This window comes from Mustelus asterias, chromosome 15, assembly GCF_964213995.1.
Source record: "Mustelus asterias chromosome 15, sMusAst1.hap1.1, whole genome shotgun sequence".
Classification (NCBI taxonomy): Eukaryota; Metazoa; Chordata; class Chondrichthyes; order Carcharhiniformes; family Triakidae; genus Mustelus; species Mustelus asterias.
The window spans coordinates 56,259,815-56,280,043 of record NC_135815.1 but is presented as its reverse complement, the minus strand read 5'-3'; the positions used below and the strand labels follow the sequence as shown (position 1 = coordinate 56,280,043).

The 20,229-nt window shown below is 40.0% G+C and overlaps 1 protein-coding gene across 8 annotated transcripts in view; it reads left to right on the top strand.

Annotated features, from left to right (window-relative positions):
* The first annotated feature begins 6,296 nt into the window (after positions 1-6,296).
* usp34 (ubiquitin specific peptidase 34) overlaps positions 6,297-20,229 on the top strand; it is a 257,669-nt gene continuing 243,736 nt past the window's right edge. For all 8 annotated transcript variants that reach the window (XM_078229924.1, XM_078229920.1, XM_078229926.1 and 5 more), the window contains exon 1: positions 6,297-6,547. In XM_078229924.1, coding sequence (XP_078086050.1) covers positions 6,505-6,547 — 43 coding nt within the window. In that variant the 5' untranslated portion in view covers positions 6,297-6,504. The remainder of the gene's footprint in view (positions 6,548-20,229) is intronic.

Here is a 20,229-nt window from a genome sequence, read left to right as displayed (position 1 = left end):
ACCTTTTTGTAATTTAATTTTTTCCTCCATCTATCTCCCTTCAAGTACATACTATTCTTTGGCTGAGATCTCAAATACTACTGTCTAGCGATGTCACTTTAGAGCAACTGCTGTTCCTCATCGAAAGAAGTAACTTGCATTTATGTAGTGCCTTTCACAACCTCAGAACATCCCAAAGCATTTACAGTTGAAGTACTTGCTGAATTGTTGCCATCATTGTAACATATGCATTATTGCATCCAATTTGTGCAGAGTAAGGCACACAAACAAAAATTAAATAAATGACCAGATCATCTGTTTAAGGTGTTGGCTGAAAAATAAACGTTGGGCAGGGCATTGGATGAAATCCCCTCCTCTTCTTTGGATTATACCATGGGATCTGGAGCATCTGATAGGGCATAAGAGCTTGGTTCATCCCTCAGTACTGCAATGAAGTGCCAGCTTAGATCATGCAGATCTCTGAAGGAGGTTTTTCTGACTCGGGTGAATATGCCACCACTGTGCCAAAGCTGACAGCTGTTTTATCTTATTTATTAGGGTGTTGGCAGTGTCAGCAATGATTTTCCATTCCTATTTGCCCTCTCAAAGTAGTTGGTCATTTTCCCAAACATTTTACCACCTCTAATTAATTTACATAACTACATTTCCGAAGTAGTAAATTGGGTGGAATGCATTCCAGGGTCAGGATATGAAAGATGCTAAACCAATGGAAATCTGTCTTTTGTAATTGGTATTTACAATTAACAATAGCTGTATCACTATCCCAAAAGTACAAATTTTGCACATTCCAATGTGACTTAACCAAGTGTCTACATCACACACAATCTAGACAAGTCATTTAACGTAAATGTTTAGATCCTGATTAAACCAATCTGATCTCATCAAAAAACATTCCAAAATAAATTGTTTAGTTTCTCCAGTCTTGTGTGGGACAGTGGAAAATTATACCAACAATTAAAACTTAGTCAACCACTCCTTTGTCTGGCTGAATTTGTCTTTTCACTGAACAATTTTTCCTTTAACTTATCTCACTTCCTCCAAATTAAAGGTGTGGCTATGGGTCCTAGTTTTCCATATCTCTTTGTGGGGTATGTCAAACACGCCTTGTTTCCAGTCCTACTCCGGCCCCCTTCCTCAACTCTTTGTTCAGTACATTGACAACTGTTTCGGATCTGCTTCATGTTCTTGCCTGGTCCTGGAAAAAATGATCAATTTAGCTTCCAATTTCTATCCAATTATCACCTTCATTAGGTCCATCTTTGATACTGCCTGCCTTTTCTTTATCTGTTTCCATTTCTGGTGATTAGACTGTACACTAGTATCCATTGCAAGCCTACCGACCTCCACAGCTACGTTGACTACACATGCACCATAGAAAGCATTCTTTCTGATTGTATCACAGCTTGGTATGGCTCCTGCTCTGCCCAAGACCACAAGGAACTAGAAAAGGTTGTGAATGTAGCCCAATTCATCATGCAAACCAGCCTCCCATCCATTGACTCCTGTCTTCACTTTCCACTGCCTTGGCAAAGCAGCTAGCATAATTAAGGACCCCACGCACCCTGGACATTGTCTCTTCCATCTTTTTCCATTGGGAAAAGATGCAAAAGTCTGAGGTCACGTACCAGCCGACTCAAGAACAGCTTCTTCCCTGCTGCCATCAGACTTTTGAATGGACTTACCTTGCATTAAGTTGATCTATCTCTACACCCTAGTTATGACTGTAACACTACATTCTGCACTCTCTTGTTTCCTTCTCTATGAACGGTATGCTTTGTCTGTATAGTGCACAAGAAACAATCCTTTTTATTGCATACTAATACATGTGACAAATCACACCCCATCCTCTAAGGATGTTATCTCATTCTCTCAGTTCCTTCGCTTCTGTTGCATTTGTTCTGATGATGCCACTTTCCAAAACGGTGCTGCTGATGTCTTCGTTAATCGTGGTTTTCCACCCACTGTGATTGACCCATCTCCATCTCTCTGCTCTCACCCTGCTCCTCTCCCTCCCATAACTAGGATAGGGTGTCTCTTCCCCCCCCCCCCTCCCCCCCATCCTCACTTTTCACCCCACCAGCTTCCACATTCAGTGGGTCATTCTCTGCCATTTCCACCAACTCCAGCATGATGACACTACCAAACACATCTTCCTCTCACTGTCAGCAATCCGCAGGCACTGTTTCTCCAGGATACCCTGGTCCACTCCCCCAACAGTAAAAATCTAATCCTATTTCTAGTTCTCTTTAGCTCTGATGAAGTCATATGGACTTGAAACGTTAGTTCTGTTCTCCCCGCCACAGATGCTGTCAGACCTGCTGAGATTTTCTAGCATTTTCTGTTTTTGTTTGAGATTGCAGCATCCACAGTAATTTGCTTTTATTTTAATTAAAACTTAGTAACAGTTACAGGAGCACATAAAAATAAAAAGATAACTTCTACTAAGTTTGTTACAATGGATACATTACCTGCAGCATTCTTTTCCAGCTGCAATACTAAGAAGATGGCATTAGACCAAAGCTTTTGAAGCACATTTAAAAACAAACTCTCAAATACGCCTTCTAAATTATGTTACTCTAATCAGCATCCATCTGTCCTGATGTTATGGGAATGGTTAAGTGATCCCATTCGTGAAATCTGTGGGCATGGTCCTCAGTCGGAAATCAAGGATGTTCCAAGCAACAGTTACTTAGATTTGTAAAGTACTGTACATATGAAGGAAAAATGAGTGACACTCTTTAAATAATCAAATAAGGCTTTAATTTCCAATATAACAATGATGTGTCTCCTTGTAAGGAGGCACAATAAAACAATTGAAAAATAAAGTCCAAGTTAAACAAAACAAAATGAAACAACTAAATCATATTATTATTGTGTCTATTAGGCACTTCACTCTCTGTGGTGCCTAAGTCACAGATGTACTCACTTTCTCATTCAGTATGTGGATGGCCTGACTGGAGAGCAGGCAAAACTTGACCTCCTCTTGGTAAATAAGGAAGGGCAGGTGACAAAAGTATTAGTGAGGGATCAGTTTGGGATCAGTGACCATAATTCCATTAGTTTTAAGATAGCTATAGAGACTGATAGGTCTGGCCCAAAAATTAAAATTCTAAATTGGGGTAAGGCCAATTTTGATGGTATTAGACAGGAACTTTCAGGAGTTTTTGAAGGGGTAACTAAGAAGGTAGATGAGGGCAGTGAAGTCGATGTTGTCTACATGGACTTTAGCAAGGCCTTTGGCAAGGTACCATATGGTAGGTTGTTGCATAAGGTTAAATTTCACAGGATCCAGGGTGAGGTAGCCAATTGGATACAAAATTGGCTTGATAACAGAATGTGGAGATGCCGGCGTTGGACTGGGGTAAACACAGTAAGAAGTTTAACAACACCAGGTTAAAGTCCAACAAATAAACCTGTTGGACTTTAACCTGGTGTTGATAACAGAAGACAGAGGGTGGTTGGTAGTAGAGGGTTGTTTTTCAAACTGGAGGCCTGTGACCAGTGGTGTGCCTCAGGGATCGGTGCTGGGTCCACTGTTATTTGTTATTTATATAAATGATTTGGATTAGAATTTATGGGGTATGCTTAGTAAGTTTGCAGATGACACCAAGATTGGTGGCATAGTGGACAGTGAAGAAGATTATCTAGGATTGCAACAGGATCTTGATCAATTGGGCCAGTTGGCCGATGAATGGCAGATGGAGTTTAATTTAGATAAATGTGAGGTCCTGCATTTTGGTAGATCGAATCAGGGCAGAACCTACTCAGTTAATGGTAGGGCAGTGGAGAGAGTTATAGAACAAAGAGATCTAAGAGCACAGGTTCATAGCTCCTTGAAAGTGGAGTCACAGGTGGACAGGGTTGTGAAAAAGGCATTCAGCATGCTTGGTTTCATTCGTCAGAACGTTGAATACAGGAGTTGAGACATCGTGTTGAAGTTGTGCCAGACATTAGTAAGGCCACACTTGGAAAACTGTGTACAGTTCTGCTCACCCTATTACGGAAAGGATATTATTAAACTAGAAAGAGTGCAGAGGAGATTTACTAGGATGCTACCAGGACTTGATGGTTTGAGTTATAAGGAGAGGCTGGATAGACTGGGACTTTTTTTCCCTGGAGTGTAGAAGACTTGGGGGTGATCTTATAGAGGTCTATAAAATAATGAGGGGCATAGATCAGCTAGATAGTCAACATATTTTCCCAAAAGTAGTCTAAAACTAGATAGGTTTAAGGTGAGAGGGGAGAGATACAAAAGGGTCTAGAGGGGCAATTCTTTCACTGAGTCGTGTCTGGAATGAGCTGCTGGAGGCAGTAGTAGAGGCGGGTACATTTTTGTTTGTCTTTTAAAAAGCATTTAGACAGTTACATGGGTAAGATGGTATAGAGGGATATGAGCCAAATGCAGACAATTGGGACTAGCTTAGCGGTATGGACAAGTTGGGCCGAAGGGCCTGTTTCTATGCTGTAAACCTCTATGAATGGTAGTGAAATGATATAATTGAATGATCCAAGATTCTTAGAATTAACTTTTAACATGTCTAATCAAAATAAGATAAGAATTAACAAAACCAAATGTAGAGTCAAATAGCCACAGCAACAGAATATGTCATAGAAAGTCATGACAGAAGATTTCGGGTTATAGAACACCTTTAATACTGCAATCAGTTCTGGTCACCAAGAAACCTGGAAGACATTCAGGCACTTGGAAGTGGTGGAGATAGCTGATAAAAACAAAATACTGCAGATGCTGCAAATCTGGAAAAAACAGAAATGCTTGAAATACTCAGCAAATCTAGCAGTGTGTGTGTGAAGACAGAAACATAGTTAGTGTTTTGAATTTGAATATGACTCTTCTGCAGAACTCAGCTGCTCTGTAGTGTCAGCTGAGTTATAATGAAAGACAGGAGACATTCAGGCTTTTCAGCCTTGAATGACAAAATCTGAAAAGTGACCTTATATAGAGGTATGCAGTTTAATGGGTAAAGTGAAAAAGGTGACGGGACAAGTTGAGAGGGCAGTTATTAAAGCTAATGGTATCCTACTGCTTTATAAAAAGGGGTAGAGTACAAAAGCAGAGAAGCTATGAAAAATTGGTATCAAAACACTGGTTCAGCCTCAACTGGAGTATTGTGTTAACTACAGAGCATTTTAAAGGGTGTGTCAGTATTAGGAAGGTTGCAAATAAGATTTGTGACAATGCTTCCAAGATTGAAGGACTTCAGTTATGTGGGTAACTTAGAGAAATTAGACTTTAACCTGGTGTTGTTAGACTTCTTACTAACTTAGAGAACACAGGGCTGTTCTCCTTGGAGAAGCGAAAGTTAAGAGATTTGATAGGTGTTTGAAATCATTTGGGGGGGGGGGGGGGGTGTATCGACAGAGCATAGGGAGAAACAAGCAAGCTCTCAGACCTGCTGAGATTTTCCACCATTTTCTGTGTTTGTTGTAGGGAGAAACTGTTTCCACTGGTGGAAAGATCGAGAACAAACGGACATCTTTTTAAGATTAACAAAGGAAGTAACAGAAGGAAAATCTTATTTTGCGCAGCGAGTGGTTAGGACCTGGAATACACAAAGCACATTCAATTTCAAAAGAGAATTGGATCATTTTAAGGGGAAAAAATGCAAAACCACAGAGACTGGGCAGAGGGACTAGAAGAGTTGTTCTTGTAGAATCGACCCCGGCTCGACAGGCCTATGAACCTGTTATGTTCTAACCATTCAAATGTTTCTATAAATGTTTTATAAATCAATCATCGCAACACTAAATTAATTATTTCGAAAGACGATTTAACAAGCTCCTACAGGAAATACGCCATTCATTTAAATTGGAGTTGGACGATGTTCCGGCGGACATCAACAAGTTATTCCTCCAAAATAGCCACCAGGGACATTTGCACCACCGTCACATTGAGGAACCGTGTTTGATACACGGAGTAAGAGGCCTTTTCCCTCACTTTGTAGAGACGCCGGTCTTCAAAAAAATAATGCAACCACTTCATCAATGAAACAGCTAACCTGATAAGCGAGCAATGCGTTTCAGTGAAGAAGCAGCAGCAAAAACACACTGTTTAAACCCAGTTACAACCTCTATCTGACACACAGGAATTTCCTCCCACTCTTTATCAGTCTGGGCGGAGCATGGCGGCCGTGTCCGTGGTTACGTAGGTTGCCCTGGTAATGACATGCGAACGCAGCGTGCCGCCCATGGCGGGGAGGGGCGGCCATCTTGGGCGCTGCGTGTGGTGCCCGGCGCAGGAGAAGGAGCCGATTGTTGGCGGAAACACCCGAAGCTGTTCGTCCGACTTGTCCAAATCAAAATGGCGCGGAGGTTCGAGCTGGTCGTTGTGGTGCGGATCGGTTAATTTGCATTCAGATTTTTTTCCCTCTCTTACCCTCCCTTCCCCCTCCCTCGGCGCCTTTTCAAAACAACGAACGATCACACAACAAACAATTGAAGTTAATAAGACGCTGTAGGGCAGATAAATGGTTAAATTAGCGAAAGATGTGCGAAAACTGTGCAGAGCTGCTGGACGTGTTAAATGCAAGTAAGTGGTAAAATTACGTCCTTGTTGCTGCATAGGCCTGTCGGTATTTGTGTGGAAAATAATAATCTGCAGTAATGCATAGCCATTGGTTCCGGCCCGTGGGTCTTCAGCCTTCGTGCAGGCCTAGACACTGTCTTAAAAGTGCTCCGGTCATTCAAGGCATTTTGTATTTAAAATGTTACTTTCGCTATTTGCCATTACTTACACGTGAAATTGAAGTTCTGCAATATTTAATGTTCATTTCAAGTTTACTGCAATATTATTTAAATACATTTAGTTTATGTCTTGCAGTTTTTGTGGCCTAATAAGTCAGGCTGATATTTTTACAGCACAAATGATGGTTACTATTATGGTTGGTGGTTAAAATATTGCCTTGAGTTCAATAATGTCATATGTTTACGCAATTTTTTATTGATAGTAAGTGTATAAATGAGATGCATGCGTTGCTTTCCCAATTCCAGTAATTTGCAACTCAATTGTATTGTGGGAGAATATGCACATTTTAGCACGAAGTTGCTTTGATTTCACTTTGATTATGGGTTAACAGCTGAGGAAGATAGTTTAATCAATTATTTAAAATCAGATTAGTTTATTGATATCATTTGATTTTATGAATTTTTTGCACACTTAAAGTGAGGCTAAAACGTTTAAAAACGTTGGCCTTAATGAGTAAACACACCTTGAATCGCTTTCAAATTGTCAGTATCGTCCCTAAATGTTCCAAGGTTGTCAAGTACGTTTTGAAAAGTCGTGTGCAATATAGTGGCAGTATTGAATAAATTTATTTGGTGCTAGTACATATATGCAACATTCATTTTAGTTATTGAGAGATTGTGATGTAAATTTTAGTATTCTTGTAGGAAACTGAGTTTTCATCAGCTAAAAGTTTGCCAGCATTCAGTTATTTGTTTATTTTTGTGTGCATTTTATGATTTAAGCATGTATAGAGATTTTCTTATACAATATGGAATTTGAGACACCACAATTATTTGAAATCCACATTTTTGCAGAAATCATTGATTCTAAGATTGAAATATGCTCCTGTATATTAGAAATTATGAGCAGATTTTATCCAAAAGGTTGAGGAAATTGTGACAGGTTTACTCACCTAAAGATTGTCTTGGTTGGTGCATATAAAAATCATTTGGTTCAGTTATCATTGTCTATCTCACTAGAATTAATTAACACCTGTGCAAAATGCATTGACAACTGATGTTCATTGTATTTAAGTATAGATTTAAGAGAAGTTCTATTATTGATTGTATCTGAAACTCCAGCTGCCTATTTTTTTCATGTCAGGCCTTTAATTTCTTTACCCTCTGAACAGACAAGGTTCGTAAGCCATTGATATGATATAGTGATTATTGGCTGTGTTTTCAAATTGTATTCCATTGTATTGCCTAAGAAATCTGGTCTCTACATTGTGTGCATGTGTTATTACAACAACACATACTGGAGAAATATAGTAGAAAATTAACAATAAATGGGACAGGTTAGCTGAAAGCAGACTCACTAGTGGTTGAGGACTCCAGGATGAGGTATCATAGATACAATGAGCAACATTGTGTAAGAATTACGGTGCTGGTGCGATATGGGCATGTAGGCTGTACATCCCAATGATTGGGACATTGCACAGAGGGCAGATGAAACTTCCACAGAATTGTGAGGCTATATAATTTGCTTCCAGGCTTGGTGATTGAGGCAGAAACTGTCAACACCAAAACAAGAATGAATAGATGAATGAGGAAAAAGGGCAGGTTAATGTTGTTAGAATGATTTGCTCACTTAGAGGGTATATGCCAAACTGAACTAGTTGGGTCAAGTGGTCTACTTTCTATTGTAATTTTGGTATACTGTACTTGTTCAATTTCATACAAAATTGAATTCAAAAGCTGTCTTGTAACATAGGATTCATCCTCATGGTTGAATATGCCAGTACATGCATGCGCTGCTGAAGAGATACACAAGTGATGTCCATTACGCCCTATTTTATCATTGACTGATTCTACACAGTATGAATTGGTCAAATGGTTGAGTAAATTACGATAGCAAGTTCTTATTGAGTTTGCCATGTACACAATGAAATAATTTCTTCAACTTTGAAGACTATACATAACCTACATATGGATAGCCTTGTTTATGTGCTCTTTGGACATTTCAAGCTTATGATGAACATGTTGCTAAAGCAAGCCATCGATATTTGCGCCACACCACTATATCATGACAATATACATGCATCACTATCTGAATTAGCAACTTGTGCAGTGAGTGAGGTGCACTTTAAATCACACCCTGTAGCCTCAATTATATGGGATCTCCTCTAGGTCCAGATAACATTTTTGTTGGTTTTCAGAAGAAACAGTTTTGATGGAATGAACTCGAATCTCCTATTCTACCCCATGCATATTTCTGATAATAAATGATATGTTCAGAATCTTTAAATCTGAAGTTTTGTGGAAGGATTGTTTATGCACAATATGCTCTATCCCATGCTCTAATTGGTGTTTGAGATGGAGCAGTCTAATGTGCTCTCCTTCTTCTTCAATGTGCTGGTTGAGAAATCTGCTAATGGATTGTCCACTATTCTCTACCGCAAGCCTAACTTTGCCAGTCAATATAAACATTGGAATTTGTATAACTCCATGTGCTATAACATTGACGTTATCAGCAGTCGTGTGAATAGGACCCTAACCATTTGCTTACCTCGCAAGCTTGATGTGTAGATGGAACACGTCAAAGCTATTGTACTGGACAGTGGTTATCCTGAACAGATCATTGTTTGCTGTGTATCGTGCAAACCCACAAATTGGCCAAAGACTGGGGCACTTTGCAGGTCTGAAAGTGGCAATCTATTTTGTATTACCCTGGAAGGGCACAGTATCTCAAAAAATTAAACAGGTTAAGCAAACCATTTTACATACTGCTGCTACGCAGTGGTATTTTCCTCTGACAGGATAATGCTGTCAATCCAAAAATACATGCTGCCTATCATACAATTGAGCAACATTGTGTAAGAATTACGGTGCTGGTGCGATATGGGCATGTAGGCTGTACATCCCAATGATTGGCTGATTGAATCAAATAGCATGTTACTTCAGTTGTTCATCATAGAGTACAGGCTGTTCTCAACCAGATCATTCCTGTAAAAACAAAATGTCTACTGTTTGATGTGACTATGCGATCAGGCAGCACTTGCTGAACAATCCCGAGTGTGCTAATAGTTACACTAACAACAATTTAAGATAATCAGTCAAGCTCATAATGTGATAAAAGCAAAATACTGCGAATGCTGGAATCTGATACAAAAACAGAAAATGCTGGACTCAGCAGGTCTGACAGCATCTGTGGGGAGAGAATAGAGCCAACGTTCAAGTCTAAATGACCCTTCGAAGGGTCATCTAGACTCAACGTTGGCTCTATTCTTTCCCCTCAGATGCTGTCAGAAGCTCATAATGTGGCTCTTTTGCACTTGCTAGCAATGATATAGATTCATACATGGTTCCATTCTCTGCAAACAACTGGAATATGTTCAAAACTTGTGTGATTTTTGAATTAGACAACAGCTTGAGAAGCCTATGATATCCTGCTGCATTCTTTATGGTACACATCAGCCATTCAGAATTGGCTTGTCATCCAATCAGCACCGGTAATTGTTATGATTGTTTGAAACCTGGTATTCTTGTATTTGTCCCGATGAGTGCAAGACTTCAACAGCATGTTTCTCTTTTCAGCTGTATTAAATACAGTATATTTTAAATTGTTAAACTTGTGTACAGCAGTAACCCTGTATATGGGTTTAGATTTGTCTAAAATGCTACAGTGCCTTACTTGAAAACATTACAGCTGTTAGTTCAGGGAATACAGAGATTGTGTATAGTGTTGAATTCATTGATAATGGCTACATTATATTCATTAGTGACTTGTACAGTGTGTCCAGAAGCTATCATGCTTTTAAGCACAACTAAAGTTAGAAGTTTGTAATGGCAAAATCAGTCATTCACTGTAGTAGTGGTTGCCTTTCTTTTGGGTCTAGCTGAGTCATCCTATTAGTGGTTAATATTGAATGTAGTTCCTTTGCGATTTGAAGAGCTAGGCCTTAGTTTGGCTCAATGAATATCATTCACTTTTTTCAAGTGATAACATTAGATATTTCAGTGAACAACAGTTACATTACTTTTATAGAACAGAAAGATGAAAATAAGCGTCTATTTTTGAAAGGGATCAACAATTATGGGTTTATTTGTCACCGTCATTGGGATCCTTTGTGTAAGTTTGCAGGACTTTCATAAGATTTAATTTTAGAGAAAATAGCTTAATTCTATAGAGTGAAACAATGTGAATTTATTTCTCTTGGGGAGAACCTAGGTTACTTTATTCCTTGATTATGCATAAGATTCATGTTTCTCTAATTGGTGTCTGCTACCTTGTCTAGAAATAACCAACTGCTGGTGTTGACAATCCAGGAGGACAATTATCAGTCCAGCCTAAGCTTTGATAATGGAAGCATTTCAACTTTCCTGAAATTGTGCCCAGCAAAGGATGTGCATGCAGAAACTTTGATTTTGAGTTGTAATTCTTGCTATATTTTGTAATATGCATGTTCAGTAAACTTGGTAGTAATCATTTGTAGGATGCAAGTTGCTCAGATGGGTTGGTTTTAAAATAATTTTCTTTTTAATTTTGTCAAAATGGAAGAAAGAAGGGGAAATAATTTACAAAATACTATACACCTTGAATTCCAGTTCCCTAACAGCAGAAAGGATGCTCAACTGCTAGTTGAATCTTGGTACTTAGTGCAGATGTCAACTATTTTGTTTTTTCCCCCGTTGCTATGTAAACATTATAGTGTCTTGCACACTCTGGGTCTATGCTTGATGTATCTTGACTCCAATAGTTTTTGTTTCAAGACCAGTTTAGATAATTTGGTATATTGCTACCATTAAAATGATAGGGTAACCATTATGTATAAAATTATTTTCCTGCTGAAATGTTCGAAACCCAAATAGGGTACAGTTATTTTAGCTGTAACAAATCCTTGTTGAGAGTATATAATGTTAATGAGATGGGTATACAATTCTGTAAGTAGATTCAGCTGAGATTTGTGACATAGCACTCGTCTACTGTAAATGAATGTGTATCGGTATGACAAACAGCTCAGGTTACAAAAAAGAAGTTTGCTTGTTTGAGAAAAGGTGAAATGAGTTCGCATGGCTTACCAAAATGATGCTGTTATCCTCCAAGCTAAGCATGTCCAAACTTCTCTCATTATGAGCTGCATAAGTGTAATTTTGGGGTCTTGAATACATAAAGGTTCTAAATATATATAATATATCAGTTGCTGATGCAAACAATATATTCTGATCAGAATTTCTCTATTTAATGAAGAAATAGTGCTAAAATCAGCCCTTTTCTATCCTAATTTAAATGGGACAGACCCATAAAGTAAGAAAAATAAGCTCAAAATAAGATTTTGTTTTCTAGATTTAAAGGGATCTATTATTGGGGCTTAAGTTGCTTGACAATTGGTATTACACTGTCCTGCATGTAAGGAGATAGTGGGTTGCAGCCCTGCTTATACACTTAGACTGAAATGCAGCACATAATTGGGGTTTGCTACTGTCTTGTTCTGTGGAGGTGCTGTCTAAGTGGATGTGCGAGATCATAAACCTTATTCAGATTTGATGCACATTTTCATTGATGCTGGGAGATCACATAAAGGACATTGGCTCTTTTTTTTAAAAAAATGCACAAAATGACAATCCTGCTTCTGATATTTGTAAAGTGCAGAATGCACATTTTCACTAGTTTACTTTTTTGATCATTGGCTGTTTAATTGCTGTCTGCCTCAGAAGCACAAGCAGTACCACTGAGTCAAATGCCAGCTTGTTTTGATAGTACTTGTTTCTGAGTCAGAATTGTGCATTCCAGTCTGACACTTTGAGGTAATACTAAGGCATTTTCAGAAAGTGTTCTCTTCCGAATAAGATGTTAAACTGAGACTTTTTCTGTTCTGATGGATATAGATGATTCTGTGACAATATTTGAATAGTAGGGCAGTCTTGCCAACAATTATCTCTCAATCAATATCACCAAATTGACCATTTTATCTCATTCCAATTTAAGATCTTGCGATGTGTTGTGATTGGATGGATGAATGTTCAGCAAGGAGACCATTTGTTCACTGTCTAGGTTGGTGTCTTCTCATGTGTGATAAAATTTATTTATTAGTCACAAATAGGTTTACATTAACACTGCAATGAAGTTACTGTGAAATCCCCTAGTTGCCACACTCCGGCACCTGTTTGGGTGCACTGAGGGAGAATTTAGCATGGCCAATTCACCTAACCAGCACGTTGTTCAGACTGTGGGAGGAAACAGGAGTGTCCGGAGGAAACCCACGCATACACGGGGAGAATGTGCAGACTTCACACAGACCCAAGCTGGGAATTGAACCTGGGTCCCTGGCGGTGTGAGGCAGCAGTGCTAACCACTATGCCACCCTGTTAAACCAAATCTTCATTTGCAGATTTGATTATAAACATTACATTTGAAATTAATGTTGGAGGGGTGATTAAAGGCACTAATATTGCAGCTATAGAGATTTGATTCTCATCTGCTCAAATGTTAAGATTGCTTGATAATAGAGACTTCTACATTTGGATGTGTTTAGTGTTATAGACTCTTGAGATTGGCTTTGTATCCGAGTTTATTGTGTTCTATGGGTCAGCTGGCTATAGGGTACTGCCTCTGGTATGTAGAATCCTCTGTGAGCCACACAACTGATGCAGTAAAGCTGAGCTCTGATTAACCTGCTCTTGATAACAGGTATGTGGCACCTTGCAAGAACATGGGTGTTTGGGATTTTGTTGTGACACTTGATGTTGCAGTTGGATCTTAAGCAGCAAAGCCGGAATGCCTGGAGTTGCTTTGTGATGCCAATAGTTTGTCCGTGCATCACAACCTTTAGAGAAATGATTTGAGAAACATTACCTGGTGGATTTTGATCTTTGTTTTGAGACAAACTATACTCTTCCCAAAGCCTGTTCGTGAACCTACAATGTGCTGAGTTGGTGTTGGGCGATTTCATCATGTAACATGGTGTTGTTAGCGAATACCGTGAAACCATTGTTGATTGTTGGAAAAACCCACCTGGTTCACTAATGTCCTTTTTAGGAAAGGAAATCTGCCATCCTTACCCGGTCTGGCCTACATGTGACTCCAGAGCCACAGCAATGTGGTTGACTCTCAACTCCCTCCAAGGGTGATTAGGGATGGGCAATAAATGCTGGCCAGCCAGCTACACCCGTGTCCCACAAATAAATAAATACACTCAAGATAGCGGAATAATTTTGAGTTTATACTCAGGTCAGATTGTTGCAAGATTTTGTAAGGCTGGAGCATTTTGAGGCTTTGGCAAAGTGGTCAATAAGCAGCTGATGGAGTGTGTGCTGTGAGAGCACAGTCATTGACAAATGAGCTCACTTAGTAGCTGCTCTGTGATCTTTGTTCGAGCCTTTGCAGATAGAAGTGGTTGCCATCTGTCCTTAACTGAATGAGTACTCCTACATGGAGCTTTTTGAGTGCTTAGAAGAGCATGGCAAAAAGAACCACAATGTTGCTTGGTGCCATTGGTGACAGGAAAGGCATCTGATGTGTCAGCACAATGTCATGAAATGAATGGATGATTGAGGACAGCCATAATTTGTACAGTACCTTCTATAGGCCTTCATTGCTTATTGTGTTGAAGACCTTGGTCAGGTCAACAGATACTGTATAGAGGCCCTGGTTTTGTTCCTGGCATTTGTTTTAAATTTGGCATGCCGCAAAGATCGTGCTGACTGTTCCTTGTCCAGCTGCAAAGTTTGTATTGACTGTTCCTCATCCAGCCTCAAAGCAATACCGTGATTCCGGGTACACCAAGTCAATGAGGTGAGTGACAATCTTATTGAGAATAACCCTTGCTAATTTTCCTGTTTTGGAGAAATGTGAAATACCATGATTGTCACAGATGGATTTGCATCCCTTCTGTTTGTAAAAGTGAGTTATGGAAGCATCCTTGTAATCTTAGGGCACAATGTCTTGGTTCCAGATTAGGCAGAAGAGACTTGAGTTTCCTAACCGAATGAGCTCCTCTGTACTTAAGTATCACGGTGAAATGTCATCACCGCCTGGAGATTTATTCAGTGATGCATAAACCAAAAATGCAGGAAACATTCAACAGGTCAGGCAGCAACTGTGGAGAGAAACGGTTAGTGACCTCTCATTAGAACATTACTGTTCTGATGAAAGGTCATCAAGCTGTCTGACCTGCATATTTCCAGCATCTGCAGTATTTTGCTTTTGTATTTGCCTACTTCATGGCCTTGGTGACTTTGGCTTGAAAGTGAAGTAGAAGTGATTCAATGATACCGTTGTACACTGTGGATTGTTGGTTCAGGAGACTGTTACAATGCTTTGCCTGGTGAGAGAGAATTTCAGACCTGTTAGGAGCTGATTGCTGTCTGCTGAGAGGATGGGTGTCATACTGTTGGTTTCGGGGCAGATAAACCTTCATGGAGTGTATTCGGTCATGCTCAAAAGCAGCTTTAGCCCTGTATATAGCCTTGTTCTTATCACTTAATTTGGATTGCTGTGTGTGTTTTGCTTGATGGTATCTAGCTTTTCTTTTTGTCAGGAATGTAGGATCTGTGAGCATTGTACACACCAAGTAGCTTGGTTATATCTTAGTTCTTGGTAGTTCTGTTTGAGGCTGTGTACCTCTGATGTCATGCTAATGAGTGACGTCCATTAATTTCTTACAAGAATCTTCAATGTTGTTTGGTAGTACAGAACTTGATATTGCTGAAAAAGGAGACTGTTTTGTAAAAGCTTTTTACCTTGCACTCATCAGGACATAAGAATACAGTGCCATGCAGCATAGTATTACCAACTTCAGTTGCCTTCTCAGAATTTTGGGCTCTCATTCAACTGCCAGTGCTTCTCCCGAATCAACCTCACTAAAGATCAGCTCCTCCTAGCCCTTTCTCTAATTGGAGCCTGTTTCTCCTTTTCTTAACTTGATAGGTTCCTGTTTCCTCCCTTTATTTTCATCCCTTACTGGGAACTTTAAAAATTTTTTCCCTGTCTTCTCTCCTGGTTTTCCAATGTCGAGGGAGAAGATGATCGACCAACGACCACAACTATTTTACTTTATGTTAGATATGATTCCAACCAGTGGAGAGTTTTCCCCTGATTCCCATTGTCTAGGGTTTTGCTAGGGTTCCTTTTTGCCACACTTGGTTAGATGCTGTCTCTGTCTTGATGTCAAGAGAAGTCACTCTCATCTTTCTTCTAGAGTTGGCTCTTTTGTCTGCATTTGGACCAAGGTTGTGATGAAATCTAGAGCTGAGTGGGAGTGGCCATGGCAGAACCTAGTGAGCAGATTGTTTGATAATTGCCACTTGATGGCACCGTGACATATTGTGTTACTTCATTGATTGAGGCTATGCTAATAGGACAGTGATTTGGCAGATTGTATTTGGTTTTTGGTGTGTAGCTCGCTTGGGCATTTTACATGTTGTCGGGTAGATGCCAGTGATGTAGCTGTACTGGATTAGCATGACCAATGTTCAGGAGCACTTGTCTTCAGTTGTACAGCCTGGATGTTGTCAGGGCTTTCGATCTAATGCTTTCAGCTGTTTCTTGATATCAGTTGGATGAAATCAAATTGGTGAGATCTGTGATAATGGGTACCAAATAAAGGTGCTGAGATGAATCACCCACTTAACCATTTTGCTGACTTCAGCCTTGTCTTTTTCATTGTGTTAAGCATCACCATCATTGAGGATGTTTTTTGAATCATCTTTGGCTAATTGTTCATCATTCACACCTGGACGTGTGGAATTGCAGACCATCAATCTAATCCATTGCTTGTTGGATAGTTTAGCTCTTTTATCATATTGTTTCTGCTATCCAGCATGATGTAGTTCCGATTGGTAGCTTTACAAGCGAGACACCTCATTTTTGGGTACGCATCTTGCAATTGCTGTCATGCTTTCCTCATTTAAACCAGGTTTGGTCCCCTAGCTTGATGGTAACAGAGTGAAGGCTATGCCAAATCACAAGGTTATAGATTGTGGTCCAACACAAATCTGCCAACAGCACCTTTTTATGGATGCCCAATTTTGAGCTACTTTATCTGTTCTGAAACTGTGGTCGCTCAATTCCGTGCACCTGTTAGCCTTCCAATTGGTGTTCAACATGAAGGTGCAATGATCAGTGGAGGTAGGGTAATGGGTGGTAATCAATGGGCGCAGTATCACCGGTGATACTGTTACTGGACTCGTAATCCAGCGGCCTTGACTAATGATTTGGAGACGTTTGTTCAATTCGTGCCATGGCAGCTGGGGAAATTTAAATTCTTTCAATTAAATCTGGAATTAAAAAAACTATTCTCAGTAATGATGACAATGAAACTACTGGATTGTCATTAAAATCCACCTGGTTCACTGATGTCCTTTTAAGAAAGGAAATGTGTCGCCCCCTTAACCAGTCTGACCACCTGTGACTCCAGATCCACAGCAATGTGGTTGACTCTTAATTGCCCTTTGCAGTGGACTGGCAAGCCACTCAGTTTTATAAAGCAATTAAAGAACAATCCAATAACAAAATCAGATTGCACTTGGGAGATATGACAAATGCATATCCTGCACAGTCAATCCCACAAAGTCCTCCTCACTAACATCATAAGACATAGGAGCAGAAGTGGGCCATCTGGTCCATCGAGTCTGCCTTGCCACTCAATGAGATCATGACTGGTCTCATGATAATCCTCAACTCCACTATCCCCATAATCCATGATTCCCTTCCTGATGAAAAATCTGTCTATCTAAGCCTTGAACATAATGACCCAGCCTCTCTGCGGGAAGAAATTCCTCCTCACCTCTGCCTTAAATGGGCAACCCTTTTCTCTTGAGATTATGCCCTCTGACCCTAGACCCGTCCGCAAGTGGAATCAAATTCTCCATGCCTACCCTGTCAAGCTCCCTGAGATCCCTATATGTCTCATTACGGCAGCCTCTCATTCTTCTAAAACTTCAATGAGTACAGGCCCAACCTACTCAACCTTTGTTCATACTTGGGATCAACTGAGTGAACTTTCTCTTTACTGGCATTGGAGGCAGTCCATCGTCCCTTAGATAAGGGGACCAAAACTGTTCATGGTATTCCAAGTTTGGTCTTAACTTGTGCCGTATATAGTTTTAGCAAGACTTCCTTATTTTATACTCCAATTCCCTTTTGAAATAAAGGCCAACATTCCATTTGCCTTTCCTATTACCTGCTGAACTTGCATGCTAGCTTTTTGTGATTTATGATTTGATTTATTATTGTCACATGTATCAATAGTAGTGAAAAGTATTGTTTCTTGCACGCTATACAGACAAAACATACCGTTCATAGAGAAGGAAACGAGAGAGTGCAGAATGTAGTGCTACAGTCATAGCTAGGGTGTAGAGAAAGATCAACTTAATGCAAGGTAAGTCCATTCAAAAGTCTGAAGGCAGCAGGGAAGAAGCTGTTCTAGAGTTGGTTGGTACATGATCTCAGACTTTTGTATCCTTTTTCCCGACGGAAGAAGGTGGAAGAGAGAATGTCCGGGGTGCGGGGGGTCCTTAATTATGCTGGCTGCTTTGCCGAGGTAGCGGGAAGTGTAGACAGAGTCAATGGACTGGAGGCTGGTTTGCGTGATGGATTGGGCTACATTCACGACCTTTTGTAGTTCCTTGCGGTCTTGGGCAGAGCAGGAGCCATACCAAGCTGTGATCTGTAAAAGTTGGTGTGAGTCATAGCTGACATGCCAAATTTCCTTAGTCTTCTGAGAAAGTAGAGGCGTTGGTGGACTTTCTTAACTATAGTGTTGGCATGGGGGTACCAGGACGGGCTGTTGGTGATCTGGACACCTAAAAACTTGAAGCTCTCGACCCTTTCTACTTTGTCCCCATTGATGTAGACAGGGGCATGTTCTCCTTTACACTTCCTGAAGTCGATGACAATCTCCTTCATTTTCTTGACACTGAGGGAGAGATTATTGTTGCCGCACCAGTTCACCAGATTCTCTATCTCATTCCTGTACTCTCTCATCATTGTTTGAGATCTGACCCACTACGGTGGTGTCGTCAGCAAACTTGAAAATCAAATTGGAGGGAAATTTGGCCACACAGTCATAGATGTATAAGGAGTATAGTAGGGGGCTGAGAATACAGCCTTGTGGGGCACTGGTGTTGAGGATTATCATGGAGGAGATGTTGTTGCCTATCCTTACTGATTGTGGTCTGTGAGTTGGGAAGTTCAGGATCCGGTCGTAGAGGAAGATGCTGAGGCTTGGGCCACGGAGTTTGGAGATGAGTTTCGTGAGAGTAATAGTGTTGAAGGTTGAACTGTAGTCAATAAATAGGAGTCTGACATAGGTGTCCTTGTTATCTAGGTGTTCCAGGGTTGAGTGCAGGATCAGGGGAATGTTATCTGCTGTGGACCTGTTGCGGCGAGAAATGAATGAGGACACCCAATTTCCTCTGCGCTGCAGCTTTCTGCAGTCTTTCTCCATTTATAAAAAAGATTTCGGCTTCTTTATTCTGTCAAATAAAGTGCATGGCTTTACATTTTCCTATATTTCTATTCCACCTTTGCCCACTCAACCCATCTAGATCCCTCTGTAGACTGTGTCATCCTCACCACTTGTCTTCCCATCTATTTTTGTTTCCTCCATGAACTTGGTAATAGTATATTCACTTCCTTTGTCCAAATCATTAATATATATTGTGAATAATTGTGGTCCCAGCACTGATCTCTGTGACACTCCTAGTTACAGGTTGCTCTCCTAAAAATTCCCATCTTATCCCAACTTGTTAGCTAATTCTCTATCCATGCTAATATACTACTCTCTACACCCTGAGCTCTTATTGTAAGTAGCCTTTTGTGCAGTACCTTATCAAACGTTTTTTGGAAATCCAGGTGTATTACATCTACTAGTTTCCCTTTTATCTTTCTTGTTTGTTACCACAATTTTTTGAACCCTTCAGGCAGGCATGCTGACTCTGCTTGATTACATTATGTATTTCTGAATACTTTGATATTACATCCTTTATAATGGACTCTAACATTTTCCCAATGGCATGATAAGCCAACTGGCCCATAATTACCTGTTTTTGTCTCCCTCCCTTTTTAAATAAGGCTGTTACATTGGCAGTATTCCAATCCTCTGGGACTTCTCCAGAATTTAAGGATTCTTGGAAGATTACTACCAGTGCATCCACTATCTCTGTTCCTTTTAATATCCTAGGTTGCAACCCATCAGGTCAGGGGACTTATTGGCCTTTAGTTTCCCTAGTATTTTTTCTCTAGTAATATTTATTTTCTTCACCCCCTTTTTACCCTTTGATTATTGAGTATTTTTGGAATGGTATTAGTGTCTTCTACCTTGAAGACTAACACAAAGTATTTAACTCGTATGCCATTTTCTGCCTCATTATTTCCCAGTCTTATTCTATACAGTGCCTGTGTTTACTTTGGGCCCTCTTTTTTTTATATTTAAAAAGCTCTCTGTCTGTTTTTATATTACTTGCTAGTTTACCCTCATATTTTCTCCCTCTTTTGGTCATTCTCTGGTTTTTAAAACTTTCCCAACTTTCTGGTTTACCACTAAT